This window comes from Ochlerotatus camptorhynchus, unplaced genomic scaffold (assembly GCF_037179485.1).
Source record: "Ochlerotatus camptorhynchus isolate MF236.1 unplaced genomic scaffold, CSIRO-AGI_Acam_v1.1 ptg000209l, whole genome shotgun sequence".
Classification (NCBI taxonomy): domain Eukaryota; kingdom Metazoa; phylum Arthropoda; class Insecta; order Diptera; family Culicidae; genus Ochlerotatus; species Ochlerotatus camptorhynchus.
The window spans coordinates 2,614,774-2,636,188 of NW_027040699.1; the positions used below are offsets into that span (position 1 = coordinate 2,614,774).

General features: G+C 41.7%; 4 protein-coding genes and 1 pseudogene across 4 annotated transcripts in view; 3 read left to right on the forward strand and 2 right to left on the reverse strand.

Annotated features, from left to right (window-relative positions):
• LOC135703119 (uncharacterized) overlaps positions 1–1,880 on the forward strand; it is a 72,866-nt pseudogene extending 70,986 nt beyond the window's left edge.
• A 1,369-nt stretch (positions 1,881–3,249) lies between these two features.
• On the forward strand, positions 3,250–7,023 carry LOC135703120 (probable cytochrome P450 9f2). Its single transcript, XM_065224220.1, has 2 exons — positions 3,250–3,256; positions 6,317–7,023. The coding sequence occupies exons 1-2, from the start codon at positions 3,250–3,252 to the stop codon at positions 7,021–7,023; spliced, it is 714 nt and encodes a 237-aa protein (XP_065080292.1).
• Positions 7,024–7,446: 423 nt separating this feature from the next.
• Positions 7,447–9,197, reverse strand: LOC135703121 (probable cytochrome P450 9f2). The gene is made up of 2 exons (XM_065224221.1): positions 8,879–9,197; positions 7,447–8,815 (listed from the first exon to the last, which is right to left on the reverse strand). Exons 1-2 carry the CDS (start codon positions 9,088–9,090, stop codon positions 7,447–7,449), a joined length of 1,581 nt encoding a protein of 526 aa, XP_065080293.1. The 5' UTR covers positions 9,091–9,197.
• Positions 9,198–9,573: 376 nt separating this feature from the next.
• LOC135703085 (probable cytochrome P450 9f2) lies at positions 9,574–10,969 on the reverse strand. The gene has a single exon (XM_065224195.1). The coding sequence runs from the start codon at positions 10,879–10,881 to the stop codon at positions 9,673–9,675; it is 1,209 nt and encodes a 402-aa protein (XP_065080267.1). The 5' UTR covers positions 10,882–10,969; the 3' UTR covers positions 9,574–9,672.
• A 3,711-nt stretch (positions 10,970–14,680) lies between these two features.
• The window catches only part of LOC135703148 (mucin-2), a 488,834-nt gene continuing 482,099 nt past the window's right edge, over positions 14,681–21,415 (forward strand). Inside the window, exon 1 of the mRNA XM_065224253.1 lies at positions 14,681–15,666. The gene's annotated coding sequence lies outside the window, so the exon portion shown is untranslated. The remainder of the gene's footprint in view (positions 15,667–21,415) is intronic.

Sequence of the window (21,415 nt, forward strand, 5' to 3'; positions counted from 1 at the left end):
TATCTGAGCATTTGTTTTAGGACAGCAGACGGAATAACACTCGGACCTGGTGAAAATGATGATTTGGTTTTACTCATCACAGAGAGAACCATTTGTACATCTACGGCAAAAACATCCAGGTTTACGACGTCGGTTGGCACATCACGGACGGCTCGCTCAATTTCTGCTTGCGATTCGCTACTTCGCGCAAAAGGCTATTATAGCGAGCGGCTGCTGTATCGATATCAAGGTCATTCAAGACGTTCCAGTTGATCCAGGACAAGGAACGCCTCAGCAAACGGAAATCGGTCTTCCGGAAATTGAGCCGAGTGGCAGTCATGGTTTCATCAAAACGATTTGAGATCCGTTCGCGATAGATATATCCAAAGCAGGGTGGAAATTGTCAAGAGGAACGATGACGTCAGGCGCTTCAGCGACGACACAGTCCAGAAGTGCGCTTTCGCTAACAAAAACCAAGTCAAGAAAACGAGACTGGAAATTGGGAACAAGGTTTATCTGGCGCAGTCCATGAAAAGCCGTGCCGTCAAAAAGCAAGCGGATGGCAGGAGTAGTTGAAGGTGCAATCGGATCTGGAAACGCATAACCCTGGCCTGATGGTGACCAGCTAAGCACAGGCTGATTAAAATCACCAAGCATAAGAAGCACATCCGTTATATCAGCCATGGACGATGCAAATTCTGTAGCATCCAGATGAAGCTGCATTGTGCTGCAGTCATGTCGACGTTCAGGGGGAATATACTCCGCTCCAATTATAGTAAATAGTTCGTTGGCGATTACGCAGAAGGCGAATGCGTTGGAAACAGCGATGAGGACACCACCACCGCGAGTACGAATGCTTTTCGATGAATTACGGTCTAATCTGTAGACAGTAAAAGAGTCACCAAACAGTTGCACTGAATTGATCCTCGCATCGAGCCAATTTTCCGTGAATACATTAACGTCATATTCCCCGTCAAGCGCAGCCAGATAAACATCGTCCAATTTAGTCATGAGCCCCCTGGTGTTCTGATAATAGACTCGTAAACCGCTAGAAGGTTCGGTGCGAGCGTGTCAATGGTAACTTGTCCAGGATCCGAATGAGAGAACGGTGAACTATCAGGCAGCGAAAGATCACCTGGCGTAGAAAGGCTCGAAGTGGTGGCCATAAGCGAAGATGAACTGAAACCAAGTGGCGGATCAACAGTTGAATTCACATGGACGAGTTCATACTTGCCGTAAACGAGTGGTTGGAAGACCCCTTCACCAGGCCCACACACAGGGCCGGGACGGCTGCAGGTCGCTGGCGGGAATGGTGATGGATATGATTGCCCAAAGTCGTGTCAACAACAATCAGACCGCTTATGAGCAATACATGGTGCAGATGCTCAACAAGACTCAACAGAGCGAAATCCTACGTCGCATGCTGATTAAGAACACTGTCGACAACGGATTTGACGATAACCAGCATCAACAGCAGCATCAAGTTGCACAGCTGCCGTCTATTCCAACCCAACTAGAGCTTCAATTACACACCCAATCTATCACGCAGAATGCTCTGCACCGTAAAAAGTTACAAGATCAGCCATGTCCATTGCTCCTAACATAGTGGAACCTAACGCTGCGCTGCAGCAATTTGTCAAATCAGTTTCTCCAAACTTCCAGCGGAGCTTATCGGTCCTGAACCAAACGGCCACTGCTGGTGGTGGCCATTATCGCTCATTCAACCAATCGTTTCCGGGTGCCAACTCTGCAGTCAATAACCCACTGTTCATTGGTGGATCAAATCAGCTGGACCTTTCGGCGTCTCTCCGACCGATGTTGCTTTCACAACAGCAACAAAGAACCGCGCTCGCTTGGCAATCGTCGGGAAGAAATCAGTTACGTGGAAAAATCCCGTCTAAATACTTTGCAGTCGAACTAATGCGTTCGTTATTGGTCAGATTGAGGAAAATGTGAGTTGCATTTCACTTAGTACAAAAAATGATTTGTTTTGATGCAGAGGTCATCTGTTGGAATATGAGTATTTCACTAGGTTTCCGTTTTTACTTACTTTTCATTCTTCAAAATGTCTTGTTTTTTTCTTTTTTTGTATTTATACGAACGAAATTACTCGACTTCAGAGTTGTCAGAGTTTCATTTTTTTCTGTGCAGATTATGTGCTAACATATTTACTAGCCTAGTTTTATGGCGATTGTTTGTAGATCGCGATTTGTCAACTGTCAACTGATTGTAGGTAAAATCCTTGAAAATAAAACATTCATTCCAGTTTTACACAAATTGAATTAGCTATCGTGGATTGGTATTTTGAATCTTAGACTATAAATCATTGAATTGTGCAAAATTTTCTACCACCTTAACCCGTAAGCTATTTTCCGATTCTTACTGGAAAGTTATTTCGACTCCCCCAAGTTTTTCTAACTTCAACTCCGGAATATTGTTGTAAATTTCTCTAGAAGATTCTACCGATTTCCATCGAAAATTTATTTCGACATCTCCCAGAAATTGCTTTCTTCCGGACTATTAATCACAACTTCCCCTAGATGTTTCTATCGACTGACACCCTCAGGCTTCTACCAGCGTGTTGTGATGTGATTTGCATGTCTTGCATGTCTTGATTTTTTAAACAACGACCAATTTTTTGCGTTAATTCTACCAAACTACTTATCATCATTTTCATTTTAATTACTGTTAAAGAAATCGCAAAAAAATCTTATTCAAATTAGCATTTTCTCATTTTGGATTCCGTCTACCAACATTCTCAACTCCTGCGAACAGAAGCACTTTGTCATCGCTAATCGGCTCCCCCACCGAGGTTCTCTCTTGACGCGAAGATGCCTCGATCTTTTACGACTTCGCATTTTTTTTTCCTCCTTTATTTTGTTTCTGTTTTGACAAGAATATTGACAACAATCTTCTTCTCTGTTTCAGCGATCGGAGTTCATCGAACTTGCCGATAGGCTCTCATCGAAGAACTCTGCATCGTCATCCGTTGCGTTCGGTTCGTCGCTTGAACGGGCGTTGATGTCACCGTAAATCACCCACTCCGATCGAGCGAGACGTGGTAAATCTTGAATATCTTTATTGACTCTCGAACGTGACTAAAAAATGTGCGATCAAGCCGCATGGAGGTGAAAGATCGAATTTTTGGCCAGCTCGTGCGGGGCAATCGTCGCAATCGTGACAGAGTACTTAAAACCTGTTGTGCTGCGCGGTAATGAATGTCAAACACCCGCACTTTTGATGTCTGTGGGTCAGTCTAGAACATGCAACATGGCACGTAAGATTCCGCAGGACGACCGGCAGCCGATTATAAATCACCGACTCAATGTCACGTCCCTGTTAGGTCATAAAGTATGCATATTTCGTAAAATTATCTCTCGGTGAACTCGGAGAACTCCAAAGGCAAAAAGTGCCAACAGTGGGATACGTTTTTATCTTCCTTTTATTCTGCGCTCCATTCTCGAGTGTATAATAATAAGAATCATGCAAATCGCATTTATTTACAGCTCACTGCTGAGCGCGCAAACATCCTGCGGGAATGCAAGACTCCTCTGTCATTAATTATATTCGTTTCGTTTCGTGTATTAAGCAAAGAGCAGATTCTTAATTGCAATCTTGTGCAATTTTACCTCCCACCCTGTGTCCCGCAACCATCAACACTCAATTCTGTTTTTACGCGGATTCTTTCGTCAGTATGACTGTTTGTATTTATGCGACAAAATCGAGAAAAACCGGGAAATCGCGTAACTGCAGAACGGAGTGTAGCACGGTGTAAAAAGCTCATCCAATATTAAAATGCTGAATTCCTGGAATTGTTTGTTCGCCGTTCTCCATCGGGATTCATCACCCTTGTTGCTGCTGTTGCTGCTGAATGCATCATTAATAAACACATTTTTTCTCTTCTGGTCTCCGGGAATTTGAATTGGATGGACGCACATTTATTGCTGTTAATGGATGGGATTGAAAAGAGAAGGCTCGCAACGCGATAACTCATTACGGGCTGCTTTTCAAATGTGTGTTTCCAAGGGTCGAAAATTAATCCCTCCGGGACACGAAGCTCTGTTGGTTCATTTTTTTATAATTCAAATAATCAGTTGAACGCTGAGTGTGGCATGAAGGTACATGGGATGTGAACGACCGAATGTTGAGAGATTTTCAATGCAATGTGTCAAAAATGATGGAAAGATGGAATTTATTGCAAGTTCTTGGTATTCTCGGATATTCTTCACTGGAGCGAAAGTAATTAATTTTGCAAAGTGAGTGGGCTTCTTTCTGCTTTGATGTACTTTTTAATATAATGATTAAAACGCAATGTTTCGCTATGAAGATCGACAACTTCTAATATTTCAATCTCAGACTCTAAATGCATTTTTCCCACTTATTTCCCATTCTGTATAGTGGCTTGGAAAAGACTTATTTCTTCAATGGGGTCAGATATTTAAAAAAATAGCCTCCTCTCAGACTTTTCCATTTTCTACAATATATTTAACTTCACATATAGTCAAGCATGTTTTGCTGTCCGTACATTTGTTGTTGTTGTAAATCCATTTATTTGTTCAAGGCTCAAATGCGGAAGCTTAACGGAGCCGGAATTCATTTTACTTTTTACAAAATTTCCTAAAAATAGAGTTAGTTCAAGCGGTGTCCGAATACTAGCGGCTTACTTGAGGTTACGGGCTACAATCTATTAATAGGAAGGAAGGGATCAAGGAAAAGTTACACACCGTCGCTAACTAGCTATTTTTTGACGATTGACCATGTGAGATGCAGTGAGGTGACGGGAAAGTTCTCTTGATCTCTCTCGAGAAGACTGGTGGTTGATTAAAACTGCAACGAAACATGAAAAGAGGGGCTTGAAATGGGGCAACGATGAGAGAACAGAAACTAAAATTGGTTCACGAACAGACAAAACACTACCACACTCTCAAAAGTTAGTAATTTTAAACGTCAAAGTTGATGATCGATGAAAGCATTGGCTTCAAAAGAGTATTCAACATTGGAATCATCAATACAATAATGTTCCTCATGGAGTGTGGCACATTGAATATTTCGAGAATGCCATCTACACTTCCAGAAAACGTTAACATGGCTGCATGTTGTTCGGGCTGTGGAACTGGCATATCCGGAGCCTTGAAAGAAGCTGGAAGCCGCGGAAAGCCCCTATCAACATCAAATGGTTTAAAACCCGGTGGAGGGGCTTTCGGAACATTATCGCTACTTCCTGGTTTCTTCAAGATGACTCGAGGTTCAATACGAGAGGCGTCCTGAGGCTATTGCGTGATAATTTTGGATCGCTTCCTAGGTGGGGCTTTGAAAACGGCATGATTTCTCTCGCCAACATTAGGGTCAGAGCCCTGGTCATCAACTGAGAGAAGGTCGAAGGGGTTGCTATGTGGGGAAACTCGAGAAGATGGAGAAACTGATCTTAGGATTTCCGCGAAGGAACGCTGCGCACGAGCCTTCAAAGACCGCTGGAGTTTTTCTCCCTGCTGTTTGTATCTTGGACAATCAGCGAGAACCTGCGCAATTTCCAAACAATAAGAACATTTTGGGGAGGCACCACTGGCGTGCATAGGGTGGAGCAAGGTGGGACAATTGCCCCCCCCCTTTTATAAATAACATATTTATTTCCACATTTATAAAATTATGACATAAAATAACTTAATTTCTTGATAACTTGATTTGAAGGTAAAATAACTTCATTTCATAATATAAGGGCACAGAAAACCTTTTATTGCGTCAATTCCTTCGAGATGATGCCTGAAAATTTCACCACAAAGGTGCATAAAGGTTCAAACTTCAATGAAATTTGTTGGTGAGAAAATTGCACCACAGTGGTGCATACAAAACAATCTGGTGTAATTTTTTTTTGAGGATGGAGGATTAAAAGAAAAGGGTAAATTGAAGGTTGAAAAAATTCACTAATCTAAATTAATAACTCTGATGGAAAAATTGTATCACGCAAAAAAAAATTGAAGGTGCACATTTAGCTGAAAATTTCTGGTGGAAAGTTCGCAGCACTGTGGTGAATGTAGAAGCAAGGTTTATTCATTTTTCTGGTGCATAATTTGCATCGTTGTGATGAATGCAAGATTCATTGAAAATTTATGGTACATGAAGAGGCAAAGTCTGAAAATTGCACCACAAAGGTGCATGGTGAAACAAACTTCACTGACACTTTTTGGTGCACCGTTCTGGTGAATGGAGGAGCATGCTTTATTGAAAATTTCTGGTGCAAAATGTGCATCGCACTGATTAATGAAATAATCAGAAAATTTCTGGTGGAAAACTTGCACCGTTCTGGTAAATGAAGGCACAAGCTTTATTTAAAATTAAGCTGGGTTCGCAGTGGTTGGAGAGTCCAGTATTGGCAAAAGTTCTCACAACCGCGTTTGGTCTGACAATGAACTGGCAGCGCAGTGTTTCCTGTTCTTCATTGCCGGATCAGATACCGTTTCGACGTGCCTTACATTCGTTAGCTACGAGCTTCTCATCAACCCGGATATTCAGGACAAATTGTACCAGGAGATCGTGGCGGTTGATCGATCACTGGATGGTAAACCGGTTAGCTATGAAGCACTTCAGAAGATGCAATACATGGACATGGTAGTTTCCGAGTCCCTTCGCCTATGGCCTCCGGCTCCGTTCGTTGATCGGTTCTGCGTTAAGGATTATCTGTACAATGATGAACAAGGTACACGGGTACAGATCCATAAAAATCAACTCGTGTGGTTCCCAACGACTGCCCTTCACCATGATCCTAAATACTATCCGGATCCGTTCAAATTCGATCCGGAACGGTTTAGCGAGGAAAATCGAGACAAGATTCGACCGGGGACTTATCTACCGTTCGGCGTGGGTCCTCGGGCCTGCATCGGATCCCGGTTTGCACTGTTGGAGGTGAAAGTGATCTTGTACAATCTGCTGCGGCACTTTACCCTGGTGAGAAGCGAGAAAACGAAGGTTCCTCTGAAGCTGGAAAGCAAAATGATTGGAATTAAGATTGCCGGAGGAGTCTGGCTGGAATTTAAACCTAGGGAGTAACATATCGAATAAGCTTTACTTGTAAGATCTTTACTAATATAGGAGCTGAGATGAATCGGTAAGCGGTCCCCGCTTTACTAACGTTAGTTTTAAGTAATTTTGTTATCTAAACAATGAATATCGGCTCCGCAAAGCTACAGAAAATGAGCCTGGAAAAATAAACGCATTATTAAAAAAAATAATAAATTCATGAGACGTTGGTCCCTGATTTTTTAAAAATCCTTATCATAACCCATTCTGCAATGAACCATAAAATTAGCAGACTTAGCGCTGCCGTGCACTCCGTTATCACCATGGTAACAACGTGATGAATTTACCGCAATTTCTTTGATCACCGCTACACGTTCGCCCTAGATTTGCCGTATTGAAGTCAGGTCAGGTTCGAAAAATTTAAAACATACAACTAGATTTTTCCAAACTTTATTAATCCAACTCCCCGTCAAGCCCGTGGCTTAAATTCCAACCACATACCGCCTTCGGGCTCCGTTCCAAGGTGAAGTTCTTCACCAGATGATATACGACCGCCTTGACCTCCATCAGGGCGAACCGCGAGCCGATGCAGTTTCTCGGTCCAACTCCAAACGGAATATAGGTCGCCGGGTTGATCTTACTACGATTCTGCTCGCTGAATCTCTCCGGATCGAACTTGTTCGGGTTCGGGAAGTATTTAGGATCGTGGTGCAGAGCCGTAATCGGGAACCAAATGAGTTGACCCTTGTTAATCGAGATTCTCGTTCCCTGACCGTCGTCGTACACGTAGTCCTTGACGCAGTAGCGATCGGTGAACGGAGCCGGTGGCCATAAGCGTAGCGTCTCCGATACGACCATGTCTAGGTATTGCATCTTCTGAAGAACTTCGTAGGAAAGAGGTTTTCCGTTCAGCGAGTCCTCAACGGCCATAATCTCTTCGTACAGTTTCTGCTGAATGTCTGGATTGACCAGCAGTTCGTAACTCAAGAACGTCAAGCAAGTTGACATGGTGTCAAAGCCAGCTAGAAAAAACAGGAAGCACTGCGAAACGAGTTCGTTCTCAGACCAAACGTGACTGTGAATAGACTTTCCAACGCTCGACTCCTCAACAGTGGCAAAACCTGCGTCTTTCGCATCCTGTTCGTCCTTCTGGTGCTTCAGAGCGCCCTCCTGAACCTGCATCAAGATGTTGATCATGTCGTTACGCACTATGCCGTGCACCTTCCTTTGCTTCATGTTATCCAAAATCATGCCCTTGAAGTACGCGTTCATCTTGGAACTCGAGATGTCCACCTTCAACCGATTCATCAAACTCGGTGCTACCCGTAGTAAGATGATCTTCACCAGCGTTCTCAAATTCTGAAAATTCAGCATCGCCTTTCCCTTCACAAAGAAATCGTTATCCTGCTCCCGCAGGGAATCCATCTTGATATCGAACGCTACCGAGCCGATTACGTCCGTACTGAACCGTGAAAACAAGTCTTTCATCTCGTATTCCATCGTCCGACCGGCCTTGGCTTCTTCGCGGAAGAATTCCGTCGTAGATTGGGCACAATCCAGCACCAGCTCGAACATGTAACGCATCTTGCTTCCGGTGAAGGCCGGACTCAGTGTCGCCCGCATGTCCCGCCACTTCTGTCCTCGCAGGGCAACCAGTGAGTTCCCGAACAGACTTTCCGTGCCCACATCGTCACGGTCCGCTTGCGTAAACAGTGGCGCATGATCGATAAAGTGATCGAAATCTTTGACTCCGATCTGCTTGATCGCATCCGGATCGCGGATCATCATGGTCGGTTTGACGAAATCGAACAGTCCAATGATCCTGCAAAGAAAGAAGGAGTAATACTGCTATATTGGCGTAGACTACGCCCCGTCGTCAGCTTACTTGGCATTCGGGTGGCTGTTGTACATCTTCGGCATATTCTGCATAATGTTTTCCCTTTTCAGCAGTACCGAGGCACCATTGCCGAGTAGGAACGTGGGCTTCACGTACGGTATGCCACGCTCCGCGAAGAATTGATACTTGCGGTTGATGAACTGGTAGAAGAGGAAGAAGATCCCGGCGATGAGTGCCGCCAGCACGAACGGATCGAACATTATGCTTGCTTTGTTTGTCAACGGTGTTCTGACGAATGTCAATGATATGGGTAAACTGTGGGCTTTAAATTCCCATCGCCTGGAAAGATATGGAACCGGTTATCGGAGGGAAACTCGTTATCTCGTTGTCTACTGTACAGCAGGTCGATGTGCCAAACTGATAAGAACAATCTAGGCGCGGTACATTGAAACTTCAAGTTGGACAATATTGTCTCACACCATGGAAGTACGCCAGGAGATTTGGACAGTGTTAAGTGGAATATGATTCCTAGGTAGAGGGGGGTCGGAACGCCCACTGCAGCGCATTTTGGGGGATTTAATAGAAAATAAATACACTTTATTCGTTGAAAATAAGCCAAATTTATTGAAACAATAATCCTGACTAACTGTTAACTTTGGGGTGATTATTAGCCACTTCTAGGCTAGTTCGTCAGAATTATAAATCAAATCGAATAAATCTCATTAATGTTATATTTTCCATTCCTTCCATTACAGGTAAGCAGTAAAGCAACTATGACTACGATTACGGCTACACCCGACCCTTCCAAGGTATGTTGAACAGCTAAACTAACTCGCCAGCACCTACAACTTCCTCGGTTTGAACTCCACCCAAGCACCGTTCTCGGTCCGCACATCGACGGCTTTCTTGGTAAGCCTTATCGGCACGTCCGTCTTCTCGGTGGGCTCGAAGCTGAAATCCTTCAGCAGATAGTATACCACCAGTTTCACCTCCATCAGTGCCAATCGCGATCCAATGCAGTTCCTCGGGCCCGCTCCGAACGGCAGATAGGACCCCGGAACGATCTTCGATCGATTCTCCTCGCTGAATCGCTCCGGATCGAACCGCTCGGGATTGCGGAAATATTTGGGATCGTTGTGGATCGCCAGGATCGGAATGTTGATTTGTAGGCCATTTTCGATGACAAACTGCAACCCAGCTCCATCGTCGACCAGGTAGTCTCGGTTGGCGTAACGATCGGTATCCACGGTCGGAGTCCACTTGCGGAGAGTTTCCGAAACCACCATATCCAGGTACTTCATCTTCTGGAGTGTTTCGTAGCTCGGAGCTTTCCCGCCGAGGGATCGTTCCGTGTCCGCCACTTCTTCATACAGCTGATTCTGGATATCCGGATTGAGCGTAAGCTCGTAGGCCAAGAAAGTCAAACAGGACGATACGGTGTCGAATCCAGCCAGGAAGAACAGGAAGCACTGCGACGTCAGTTCGTTCTCCGTCCAAACCCTTGCATGCGTTGACTTTCCAACCTGGGACTCTTTGACCGTTGCAAAGCCTGCATCGTTCAATTCTTGTTCGTCTTTGCCATGCTTCAGAGTACCCTTCCGAACATCCATCAGCATTTGAATCATATCGTTGCGCACGATTCCATGGACTTCCCGCTGTTTCATGTTGTCCTTTATGATCTTCTTGAAAAACTCGGCCAAATCGGCATCTACGAAGTCCACTTTCAGCTTCCGCAGCTGCCAGGGCATAGTAGCAAAAAGTAGAAACTTGATAACAATCGTAAATGACTGGAAGTCCAGCATCTGTTTTCCTTTCACGTAGAATTCATTCGAGGGATCGCGTAGCGAATCGACCTTGATACCGAACGCTACAGTAGCGATCACGTCATTACCGAACCGCGAGAAGACATCCTTCATCTCACACTCCAACCTCTTGCCAGCCTTCGCTTCCGAGCGGAAGTGTTCCACCATAGATTGGCTACATTCGACCACCAGGTCGAACATGACCCGCATCTTACTGCCGGTAAACGCCGGACTCAACGTCGATCGCATGTCTTTCCACTTTTGCCCACGCAGGGCAAACAACGAGTTGGCGAACAGGCCAGTGGCACTGTCGTCGTCTTCCGTGCGATTGCCACTAAACGTCGGTGTATGATCCAGAAAATTTCTGGTGGAAAATCTGCATCGTTCTGGTAAGCAAATGGACAAGCTTTTCGGAAAATCCTGCATTCATTTGTTTGCAATAGAGAAACAAATTATAAAAATAATTTCTAGTGTAAAATTTGCACCATTCTGATGATTGGAGGGAAGCTGCTTTACTGAAAATTTGTGATGAAAATTCTTAAAATAGGGACAAGCTTTATTTGGTGGAAAACATGCAACATTCTGATGATACGAGAAACCAGCTATATTGAACATTTCTGGTGGAAAATGGAATAAGGAATTCTGCACCAATCAGAAGATTGGAGAAGCAATTCTTATTGATATTATCTATTTGATTTAACGGTGAAAAATTTGCATCGTTCTGGGCAATTGAAATTTTCTGGTGTAAAATTACCTGGGGGCAAGTTTGTATTGAATATTTCTGGTGTAAGATTTGCAACAATCTGAATTGAAAATTCCTAATGTAAAAATTGCACAGTTCTGGTGAATGGACGGACAACTTAAACTTGAATTCCGAGAAGAACCTCAAGGGTTTTGAATTCTGAGGGCAGTTCCAAAAGGAAAGATTTCTGGAAAAATTTCAAGGGAATTCCGAAGATGATTTCATGCTCATTCTGGGAAGAATTTCTGGAGAATACAGAGGAAATTCTTCTGAAACTTTTAAGGAATTCCAGTTCCAAGGTGTTCTGAGAAAAAAAGTTCTAAAATATACAGAGAAGAAACTCAAAGATATTGAATTCTTAGAACACTTCTAAAATATTTCTGTGGAGAATTCTGTGGAGAATTCAAAGAAAATTCTGTGGATAATTTCTAGTGCATCCTGCAGATAGTCCAAGATAATTTCAAAAAGAATACCGAGAAAATCACATTTTGAGTGAAATTCCAAAGGGATGTTTAGGAAAATTTCAAGGGAATTTCGTGGATAATGTCTAGCTCATTCCGGGAAAAAATTCTGAAACTTTAAAGGAATTTCAGTTCCAAGGTGTTCTAAGACAAAAAAACTAGAAGAGTTCTAAGTATAACTCCAGTGGACTTCTGAGAAGAATTTCAAAAGAGCTCTTAGGAGAGTTCTAAAAAATCCGATAAGAACCTCAAGGATATTAAATTCTGAGGACAGTTCCAAAGTATTTCTGGGGAGTATTCCAAGAAAATTCTTAGAATAATTTCTAGTGAATCCTGCAGATAGTTCCAAGATAATTCCGAAAAGAATACCGAGAACATTAAATTTTGAGTGAAATTCCAAAGGGATATTGAGGTAAATTTCAAGGGAGTACCGATAATTTCTAGCTCATTCCGGGAATAATGTCTGGATAATACTGAGGAAATTCTTCTGAAATCTAAGGGAATTTTAGTTCCAAGGTGTTCTGATCAATACTCAAGAAGAGTTCTAAAAATAATTCCAAAGGACTTCGGAGAAGAATTTCAAAAGAGCTCATGGAGTTCTAAAAATTTTGAAAAGAACCTCAAGGAATTGTGAGGATGTACTTTTTCGCAACTGTACAAAGGTTTAAAAAAAAAGAACATGACGCAAAACATTATTACAGCGATTCCTACAGGGTTCAGAAATTGGAAGAAAGCGACCGAGTTGCTGGGCAAACACAATCGCAGTGATATCCATGTTGGTAGTATGGAAGCGTGGAAGAATTTCAAAACCAGGAAGGGTATCGACGAAGAACTGGACCACCAAAAAACAGCAATGATTGCTGCTGGTGAGGCAAAGTGACTACAAAATCGATATATAATGAAACGTTTCATCGATATTGTGCGCATACTTTGCAAAGGTGGCTGACGGAAAGTGTGCCACCCAGTTGGTGGCTAACTACGATCCTGTGCTGGAAGAAATATTTGGCGGAAGGTGCCAAAAATTGCCAGTACACAAAGAACCGTATTCAAAATGACTTGATTATGTCGTTGCACAATGTAATGGTGCGGAACAATGCGAAAACCTTGCGAGGAAAACCAGTGGCAATCATCCCAGATAAGACAAGCAATTGTGGCCACCACGAGTAGTTGGTGATTGTTATCAGGTATATTGATAATGGTGGGATTAAATTGCCAATTCCATAGGCTATCTGAAAGCAGTTTGCATTGAAGAAGATGAACCACCACCGGAGCAAAAAATAAATAAAATTAGCTAGATTGAACTGTAAGGAAATAGTGTACCATGTACTTTGGAATTCTCTCCATCCCCAGATTAAATGCACCATAGAAAAAAAAAAATTCCCCTCCTTAACCAGATTCCTGTGCACGCTAGTGGGAGGCACGACAAGAACCCTCCGTATGTTTCTCCCCACATTGATCGTAGCGTGGCTTGTTACCACAGAAAGCCGCAGTGTGCCCTAGTCGCTTACATTTTGTGCAGTTCATTACTTTTGGTACCAAAAAGCGCACAGGTAATCGGATCATCCCAATCGCGACGTAATCTGGTAGGAAACGAGTCCGAAAGCGTGTAAGTTTTCTTCGTTCCAACGAGGGACACTGAATGTTGTCTAGCGCAACCGGAAAACTTTGAAGAAGATCTCACCGCTGATACAAAAGTATCGAAATCAAGTCCGTTGAAGTGGTCGTCGAAAGAATATGCAGTCATCGCTAAAATTGTGATCTGGAATATGTAGCATGCGGTCTACAACCACTCCGAGATCTTTGATAGGGTAAACAAGTGTGAGACTCTGCATACAGATTGTATTGTCATACACAGAAAAAAAATCTAAATCAATTAAGAGCACAAATATCAGTTCTCACAAAACATACAATAATGAAACTGGAACGCCAATTGGGAGCAAACAATCTCCATCGAATATGCATCGTCGCCTTCGGACAGCGGCACACGGATTCCTTGCTGTTGATTCCCAACGATCAATTCAGTACATCAGAACGAGTGGCCCATCTTATTCAAATCCATGGTAGAAGGTCACCCCAAAACTGCTCGACTAAGTGATGAATTGTAATTGAATCTCTATTAATAACCCACCTTAAATTTCTTTTTTCCCCATAAATTCCATCAACCTACCAACCCTATTCGCCCGCGAGCAAATGCCGATTTCCCAAGCGAACAAATGAAGTGATAAAAAGAATTAATAAATAAAAACATTCCTAGCATAACAAACTCTCCTTATTCAGCGAGCTCAGCTCTGTTCGCTTTTCCTCTGCACAATCCGAAAGCCACCACAAGCACTAGAGGTAGGTAGGTAGCGATCGAGCTGCATTCCGCCACATGTAGCGAAACTCAACTTCCCACCTGCAGCTGGGTCGGTCACTCTTCAGCACCATGTGCTTTACCGAATGGGAGCAAAGAGAGAACAAGGGAACTCACGCTCTCACGTGGTTCCATCGGATATTCACCACAATCTCCTCCGTCGTGCAGTGGTGGGTGGTGGGGTGGCTGCTGTGTGCATGCCGGTTGGACTCTCCCAAACAACGCTGATCGATCATCTGGTTCGGCTCTTCATGGGCAGCGGGGCAAAGAAGAAGAAGAAGAAGCAGGAAAAAAAAAATATGTGCACGACTTTCGCTTGGGCTTACAGTTTTTCGCACGCTGGGAAAGTGACCGTGGATCGCGCGTGGTGAGTATCTGCCGTGCACGGTGTTGGCGGAGTTCGTCGCCTGCTCGGGCCCGTGGTGAGTGAGTCGTTCGTTCGTGGCGGGCGCGTTCGAGCTCAAGATTTGAACCGAGGCTCGATCGAGCGGTTATTAGGTTGCGCGAGTTTAGTTGATTAAGTCGCGGTCTGGGCGCAGGTTCCTCCTTCTGAAAGCAGTTTGCAATTGTTCCTAAATTGGTGTTGTGCCACAGAGTGTTTAGAGGTGCGGTCGCAAAATTCGTGACTAGAATTGATCGTGCTGACATTTCCAGAACCTTTTGAACTCCGCTCGCTAGTATTTCACCATACCGACTTTGATTGAAACGAAAACGACGACGACGACGACAGCAGACAGCAGGGAGAGAAATCGAATCGAAAAGTGAAGTCAGTTCCGTTCCGCGATTTCCTCTGGCCGAGCAAAGATTATTGACACGTGTGTGTGATCATCTCTCATTCCGCCTCCTCCAGGTGTGTTTGTTTTGTGCTTCCCTTTTGGGTTTCCTATTTTATACATTTGCTGGTGCTTACGAGTAGAGAGGTGCGTTTATGAGTCTTTGATGATTGTGCAGTGGTTTGTTACTGTGTGTTGATTGTCGAGTTGCAGCAGCTTGTGCAGTGTTGTTCAGAGAGTGCAGTGACGAAGAAAGAGAAAAGCAAACGCTCGAAGGAGGCAAACACACATACCGAAAAAGAAAGAGCGAGAGTTGTGGCGAAGAAGCGGCAGTTGTTAGTATTAAATTGGTTGTTTGAGTGCAGGCCTCAAGTGACACATATTTTCGAATCGCAGGGCAACAAATCAAATCCAATTGGCAATCTGCTGGCAACGGGAAGAAAGAAACGGGTAGTAGGACTGGTACCTAACACTGTGAGTGGCGAAAGATAAACAAACGACGACGGATTCTCGATTGTTTTCCCTGGTTTTAGTGGAAAATCGTGACTGGTGAGACAAAGGGAAAGAAACGAATAATAAGAGACGAACTTCTTTTTTTTTCGCTGTAAAAAAGAGATTCACTTTCCGTTGACTGTTCTGGCGAATGGTTGCTTAGAGAAAAAAAAAGAGGGAGAAAGAGAGAGGCGAGGAATCTCGACATAAAAGGTGAGTTATGTTACGTGGGTTTTTGGGCATAATGGGGAGGTTAGATAACAGCGGGACGTGGGATGATCGGTTGGCTTAAACTGACTTTTATCTCGTTAATGAGCTGTTGTGGGATAAAGAATATGATTCCCCTGTTTACTTAATCCCTTTTTTGAATATTTTAACCTAACAAAATAGATTCAGATGATGGGTTACATTATAGTCAAAAATGTAATTCTGGAAGCGGGGTTTGTCAAAACATTGTTTTTGAGGCTCTTGATAAACTTTGATTGAATTTTTATTTGAATTAGCTAGTTTTTGTTCAAAACCATTACTCAAATGATATTTTTTTTTCTTTTGATAAATCACTGATAATAGTCGATTTAAAATTTAGAGGGTTTGATCCAGGGCTGTGCAGTCGGATCAAAATCGACCGACTCAAAAACTAATTAAATCAAAATGCAATACAAATGTGCTTCAATGAAATCCAGTCGAATAAATGTTTAAACAAAAATTGATTTGGTATATTTTAGCAAATATATTCCTTGGAAAATGGCATGAATATTTATTGTAATTTCAGATTTTTTCAATATTCACAGATTCAAATTTTTTCTGTATGACCGTGTTTTAAAATAGACAAATTGAATTTAAACTTTGATATCCATCATATACATTTTGGAGTGTGATAATACTAATTAAAAATTCTTTATTATAGTTAGGAATGTAATAAGAAGACGTGTAAACAATAATTCGAAATATTTCCCAAAAGAGCGCCAATAACAGAAGTAATTTTAATAGAAATTGGACACAACATAAACAAAAATTGAAATATATTGAATAGTTTATTCCGATCCTATCTAAATATTTAGCTAATTTGGTCATTACTTTTAACGGAACCGCAAAAAAGCACATTATCGAATAAAATTCTTGATAAACTGGCAACATAACATTGATTACATTTGTTCATGCATTTGTCACAACTTATAGTCGGTCACAACTTTCAAATCACATTTTCCAACGAAAATCGTAATAAGCCTCATTTTCCAATGCTATGGTAGTAAGTTCTATAAAAGCTTGATTTCAATATAAAACTTTCACATTTTATCACCATTTTCATCGGAAATGGACGCAGCTTTTATAAACATCAATAATTTCAAACAAATTACTCACAATCAATTCAAAGTGTAAATTGACCACAATTGCGAATGAAATCGATTGCAAAATTTAATGAAATCAGCCATAAATTTTAATTTAATTGATCTCATATGCAAAAACATATTTGGGCAGATATTTGAACGCATACATCTGCTACTTATAATGAAAGTGGTAAAACTGAATTGTTCACAACTTTGGTCCAAACCTTAAATGTAATTGGTTTCGAGTAATTTGGTAACGATTGATTTTGATCCTAAAAATTTTCCAAAATATTGATAAAAACAACTTGATATACATGATATTCATGAAACTTTGCATATTGTTTGTTATGGGCAATGTATTTTTTTTTGCTTATATTCGGCTATATTTAATATTTTAAAATAGTCAATAAGGCTATTTATTACTTCTTCAAAATCTTGATGCATGCAAAAGGAAATTCTGATCGAATATATGTTTTTGGTGAATAATATGCAAAGTCATGTTTACGTTATTTCTAATAATTATTTAAAATCCTATGTGTCTCTTAATGTCTTTATCTGATTTTTAAATGTTTTTAATTATGGACACTTAACAATTGAAAACAATCGTAGAATTATCACTTTTGATGAAATTTTTGAACTTTTTGTCAAAATGTTTTTTAATTTTATTTATGCTCCGAAACTAATGTTAGAGATATTTTTAATCATTTTCTTTGAATGCACAAAGCAGAGTACTAGCAAAAAGCAAAATTTTACCAAAAGTTCTTGTTCTATGATTTTTGTCAGTTTTTAAGTGTTCATGGTTTTAAACATCACAAAATTTGCATTTTTAATAAGTCTTTATTTTTTTTAAATCACCTTTTATTTTATTGAAATTGTTTCGAGTTATTTCATTTATTTATTTCATTCATTTATTTCATTTATTTAAATAAAAAATAAAAAAAAATTAAAAATCCAAATAACTCGAAATGCTCTTGCCTGATTTATTTGATTTAAAAAACTAAATAAAATCTAATGAAGAATGCAAATCATTTTTTGTTTATTTTCCCACAGAGACAGTAGTTTACTCTACAAGTTGTTTTCAGACGTAATTTCTACTAGAAATTTCTTTTCCATGCTACAGTTTTTTGAAAAATTTCAATGGGCCATTTTGTAAATATTGTATAACCAAATGGGCCGAATTTCAGCAAAAATTCAGATTATTGCCCATAACAAGCAAGTACGCTAGGTTTGACACGAATAGATGAAGATTGAATCAAAATTTAAATTTGTGTTTTCACTGTTTGTGCTGGAACTGCTCGTTTATTAAATTCCTTTTCAATGATTTTAAATCATTTATAAAATTTTAAAATTCTAATTTAAAAAACTTTTTTTTTAAACAGTTGAATTTATTTCTGCTTTAATTTATATAGTAAACAAATATTTCAGGTTTTCTAAGGACAATATTTTACACATCCGAATATTTTTATTTGATTTCATAGGGAGTCTATAGTTTTGTCTCACTTGTTCAAGTACAATAATTGATTATCAGCCAATATTTTGTAAATGAATTAACTTTTGGTACGTTCAAGTTTACAATTATTATCCATAACAGTCGAAGTCGGTACAACTATGACTCAATGACTCTGACTCCAACACCGACTCCAACTCCAATACCTACTCCAGCTCTGACTCCAACTGCGACTCCAACTGCGACTCCAACTGTGACTCCAACTGCGACTCCAACTGCGACTCCAACTGCGACTCCAACTGCGACTCCAACTGCGACTCCAACTGCGACTCCAACTGCGACTCCAACTGCGACTTCAACTGCAACACCATCTGCGACTCCAACTGCATTTCCAACTGTGACTCCAACTGCAACTCCAACTGTGGCTCCAACTGGGACTCCAACTGTGACTCCAACTGTGACTTCAACTGTGACTCCAACTGCGACTTCAACTGTGACTCTAACTGAACCTTCAACTGTGACTCCAACTGCAACTCCAACTGTGACTTCAACTGTGACTTCAACTGTGACTCCAACTGTGACTCCAACTGGGACTCCAACTGTGAGTCCAACTGTGACTCCAACTGCGACTTCAACTGTGACTCCAACTGCGACTTCAACTGTGATTCTAACTGAAACTTCAACTGTGACTCCAACTGTGACTCCAACTGTGACTCCAATTCTGACTACATCTGCGACTCTAATTCTAACTAAAACTGCGACTCCAACTACGACTCCAACTACTACTCCAACTGCGACTTCAACTGTGACTCTAACTGAACCTTCAACTGTGACTCCAACTGCAACTCCAACTGTGACTTCAACTGTGACTCCAACTGTGACTCCAACTGGGACTCCAACTGTGACTCCAACTGTGACTCCAACTGCGACTTCAGCTGTGACTCTAACTGAAACTTCAACTGTGACTCCAACTGCAACTCCAACTGTGACTCCAACTGTGACTCCAACTGTGACTCCAATTCTGACTACATCTGCGACTCCAATTCTAATTAAAACTGTGACTCCAACTGCGACTTCAACTGTGAATCCAATTGCGACTTCAACTGTGACTCCAACTACGACTCCAACTACTACTCCAACTGCGACTTCAACTGTGACTCTAACTGAACCTTCAACTGTGACTCCAACTGCAACTCCAACTGTGACTTCAACTGTGACTCCAACTGTGACTCCAACTGGGACTCCAACTGTGACTCCAACTGCGACTTCAACTGTGACTCTAACTGAAACTTCAACTGTGACTCCAACGGCAACTCCAACTGTGACTCCAACTGTGACTCCAACTGTGACTCCAACTGTGACTCCAATTCTGACTATATCTGCGACTCCAATTCTAATTAAAACTGTGACTCCAACTGCGACTTCAACTGTGAATCCAATTGCGACTTCAACTGTGACTCCAACTGTGACTCCAACTGCGACTCCAACTGCGACTCCAACTGCGACTCCAACTGTGACTCCAACTGTGACTCCAACTTCGACTCTAACTGCGACTCCAACTAAGACTCCAACTGCAACTCCAACTGTGACTCCAACTGCGACTCCAACTGTGACTCCAATTCTGACTACAACTGCGACTCCAACTGTTACTCCAACTGCGACTCTAACTGCGAATCCAACTGTGACTCCAACTGTGACTCCAACTGTGACTCCAACTGTGACTCAAACTGCGACTCAAACTGCGACTCAAACTGCGACTCAAACTGCGACTCAAACTGCGACTGCAACTGCGACTGCAACTGCGACTGCAACTGCGACTCCAACTGTTACTCCAACTGCAACTCCAACATCGACTCCAACTGTGACTCCAACATCGACTCCAACATCGACTCCAACTTCGACCCCAATTCCAACTCCACTACTCCGACTCTACGACTCCGACTCCACGACTCCGACTCCACGACTCCGACTCCACGACTCCGACTCCACGACTCCGACTCCACGACTCCGACTCCACGACTCCGACTCCACGACTCCGACTCCACGACTCCGACTCCACGACTCCGACTCCACGACTCCGACTCCACGACTCCGACTCCACGACTCCGACTCCACGACTCCGACTCCACGACTCCGACTCCACGACTCCGACTCCACGACTCCGACTCCACGACTCCGACTCCACGACTCCGGCTTCACAGCCCTGGTTTAACCTAACGGATTACGGGCTAGTTTTGAATATCAGGCAACAGGAATTCTTGATTTCTTTATTTTTCGAACATGGGCTTCAGAATAACTCCAAATCAAATTCTTTGAAATTTTCAATACTAAAAAAATCAGACGCTTTCTAACTCTCATTTCAAGCAATCTCGTGGTATTTTCGAAAAAAGTTATGTATTTACCTCATAGAATAGGCTCTTTTCATGCACCATCAATGTAGAGTGTGCTAGCCGATTTTGAGAGGCAATGTCATCCAATCCATTTGTTTACATCATAAAGACGATTTTCAAAACTCAAAATAATGTACATTTTATTGCACAACTTGCAAACTTCCATCAGGATTGATCTTACTTTTCGATTATCTACAGATCTGAACTGATTTACAGCTGAAATAACAACACATTAAAAATCCGGAAGATCATAACCGCTGGAAAAATTTTACAAATCCTAATTTTTCTCATCAAAAATATATGGAAGCACCAACCGAATCACTGCAAACTCGAAACAGAAAACGAAATATTCTACGTGGATGATGATTTCAAGCACCTGCGGTGGATAAATTAATCAGAAAGGTGAAAATATTTTCCTCTTCCTTTGCTTTACGGTGAAAACTTCCACCCTCATCACTCTTTTGAGGGTTCCTTTATTTACCGCCAGAGGCTGAAACAATCTATTGGACTTATTATTTTTGAAACAACAGTTCACCGTTAGAATATTTGTTTTGGTTAGTTGTGGTTCCAAAAATCAATTTATTTTTTAAGATTTTAGGTTTAACATTTTAAAGAACTCAGACTTGATAAAATAATCACTCAGTTTTACAATTCGGAACGCTACACGCTTAATCTAGCTCTGTGAAATCTCCAACAGCCGATTACCTCGGCATTTATGTTTACAGATATCTCTGCAAAATATCTGTTTGTTTGTTAGCTGAATGTCGGCAATAAATATTAAGTGTGTACACACATAA

Bases quoted from the DNA above. Each gene is read 5' to 3' on its own strand.
- LOC135703121 (XM_065224221.1), bottom strand. From the start codon at position 9,090: ATGTTCGATCCGTTCGTGCTGGCGGCACTCATCGCCGGGATCTTCTTC. The intron at 8,816-8,878 runs GTAAGCTGACGA...CTTTCTTTGCAG, and splicing joins AACAGCCACCCGAATGCCAA to GATCATTGGACTGTTCGATT.
- LOC135703085 (XM_065224195.1), bottom strand. From the start codon at position 10,881: ATGCGATCGACGTTGAGTCCGGCGTTTACCGGCAGTAAGATGCGGGTC.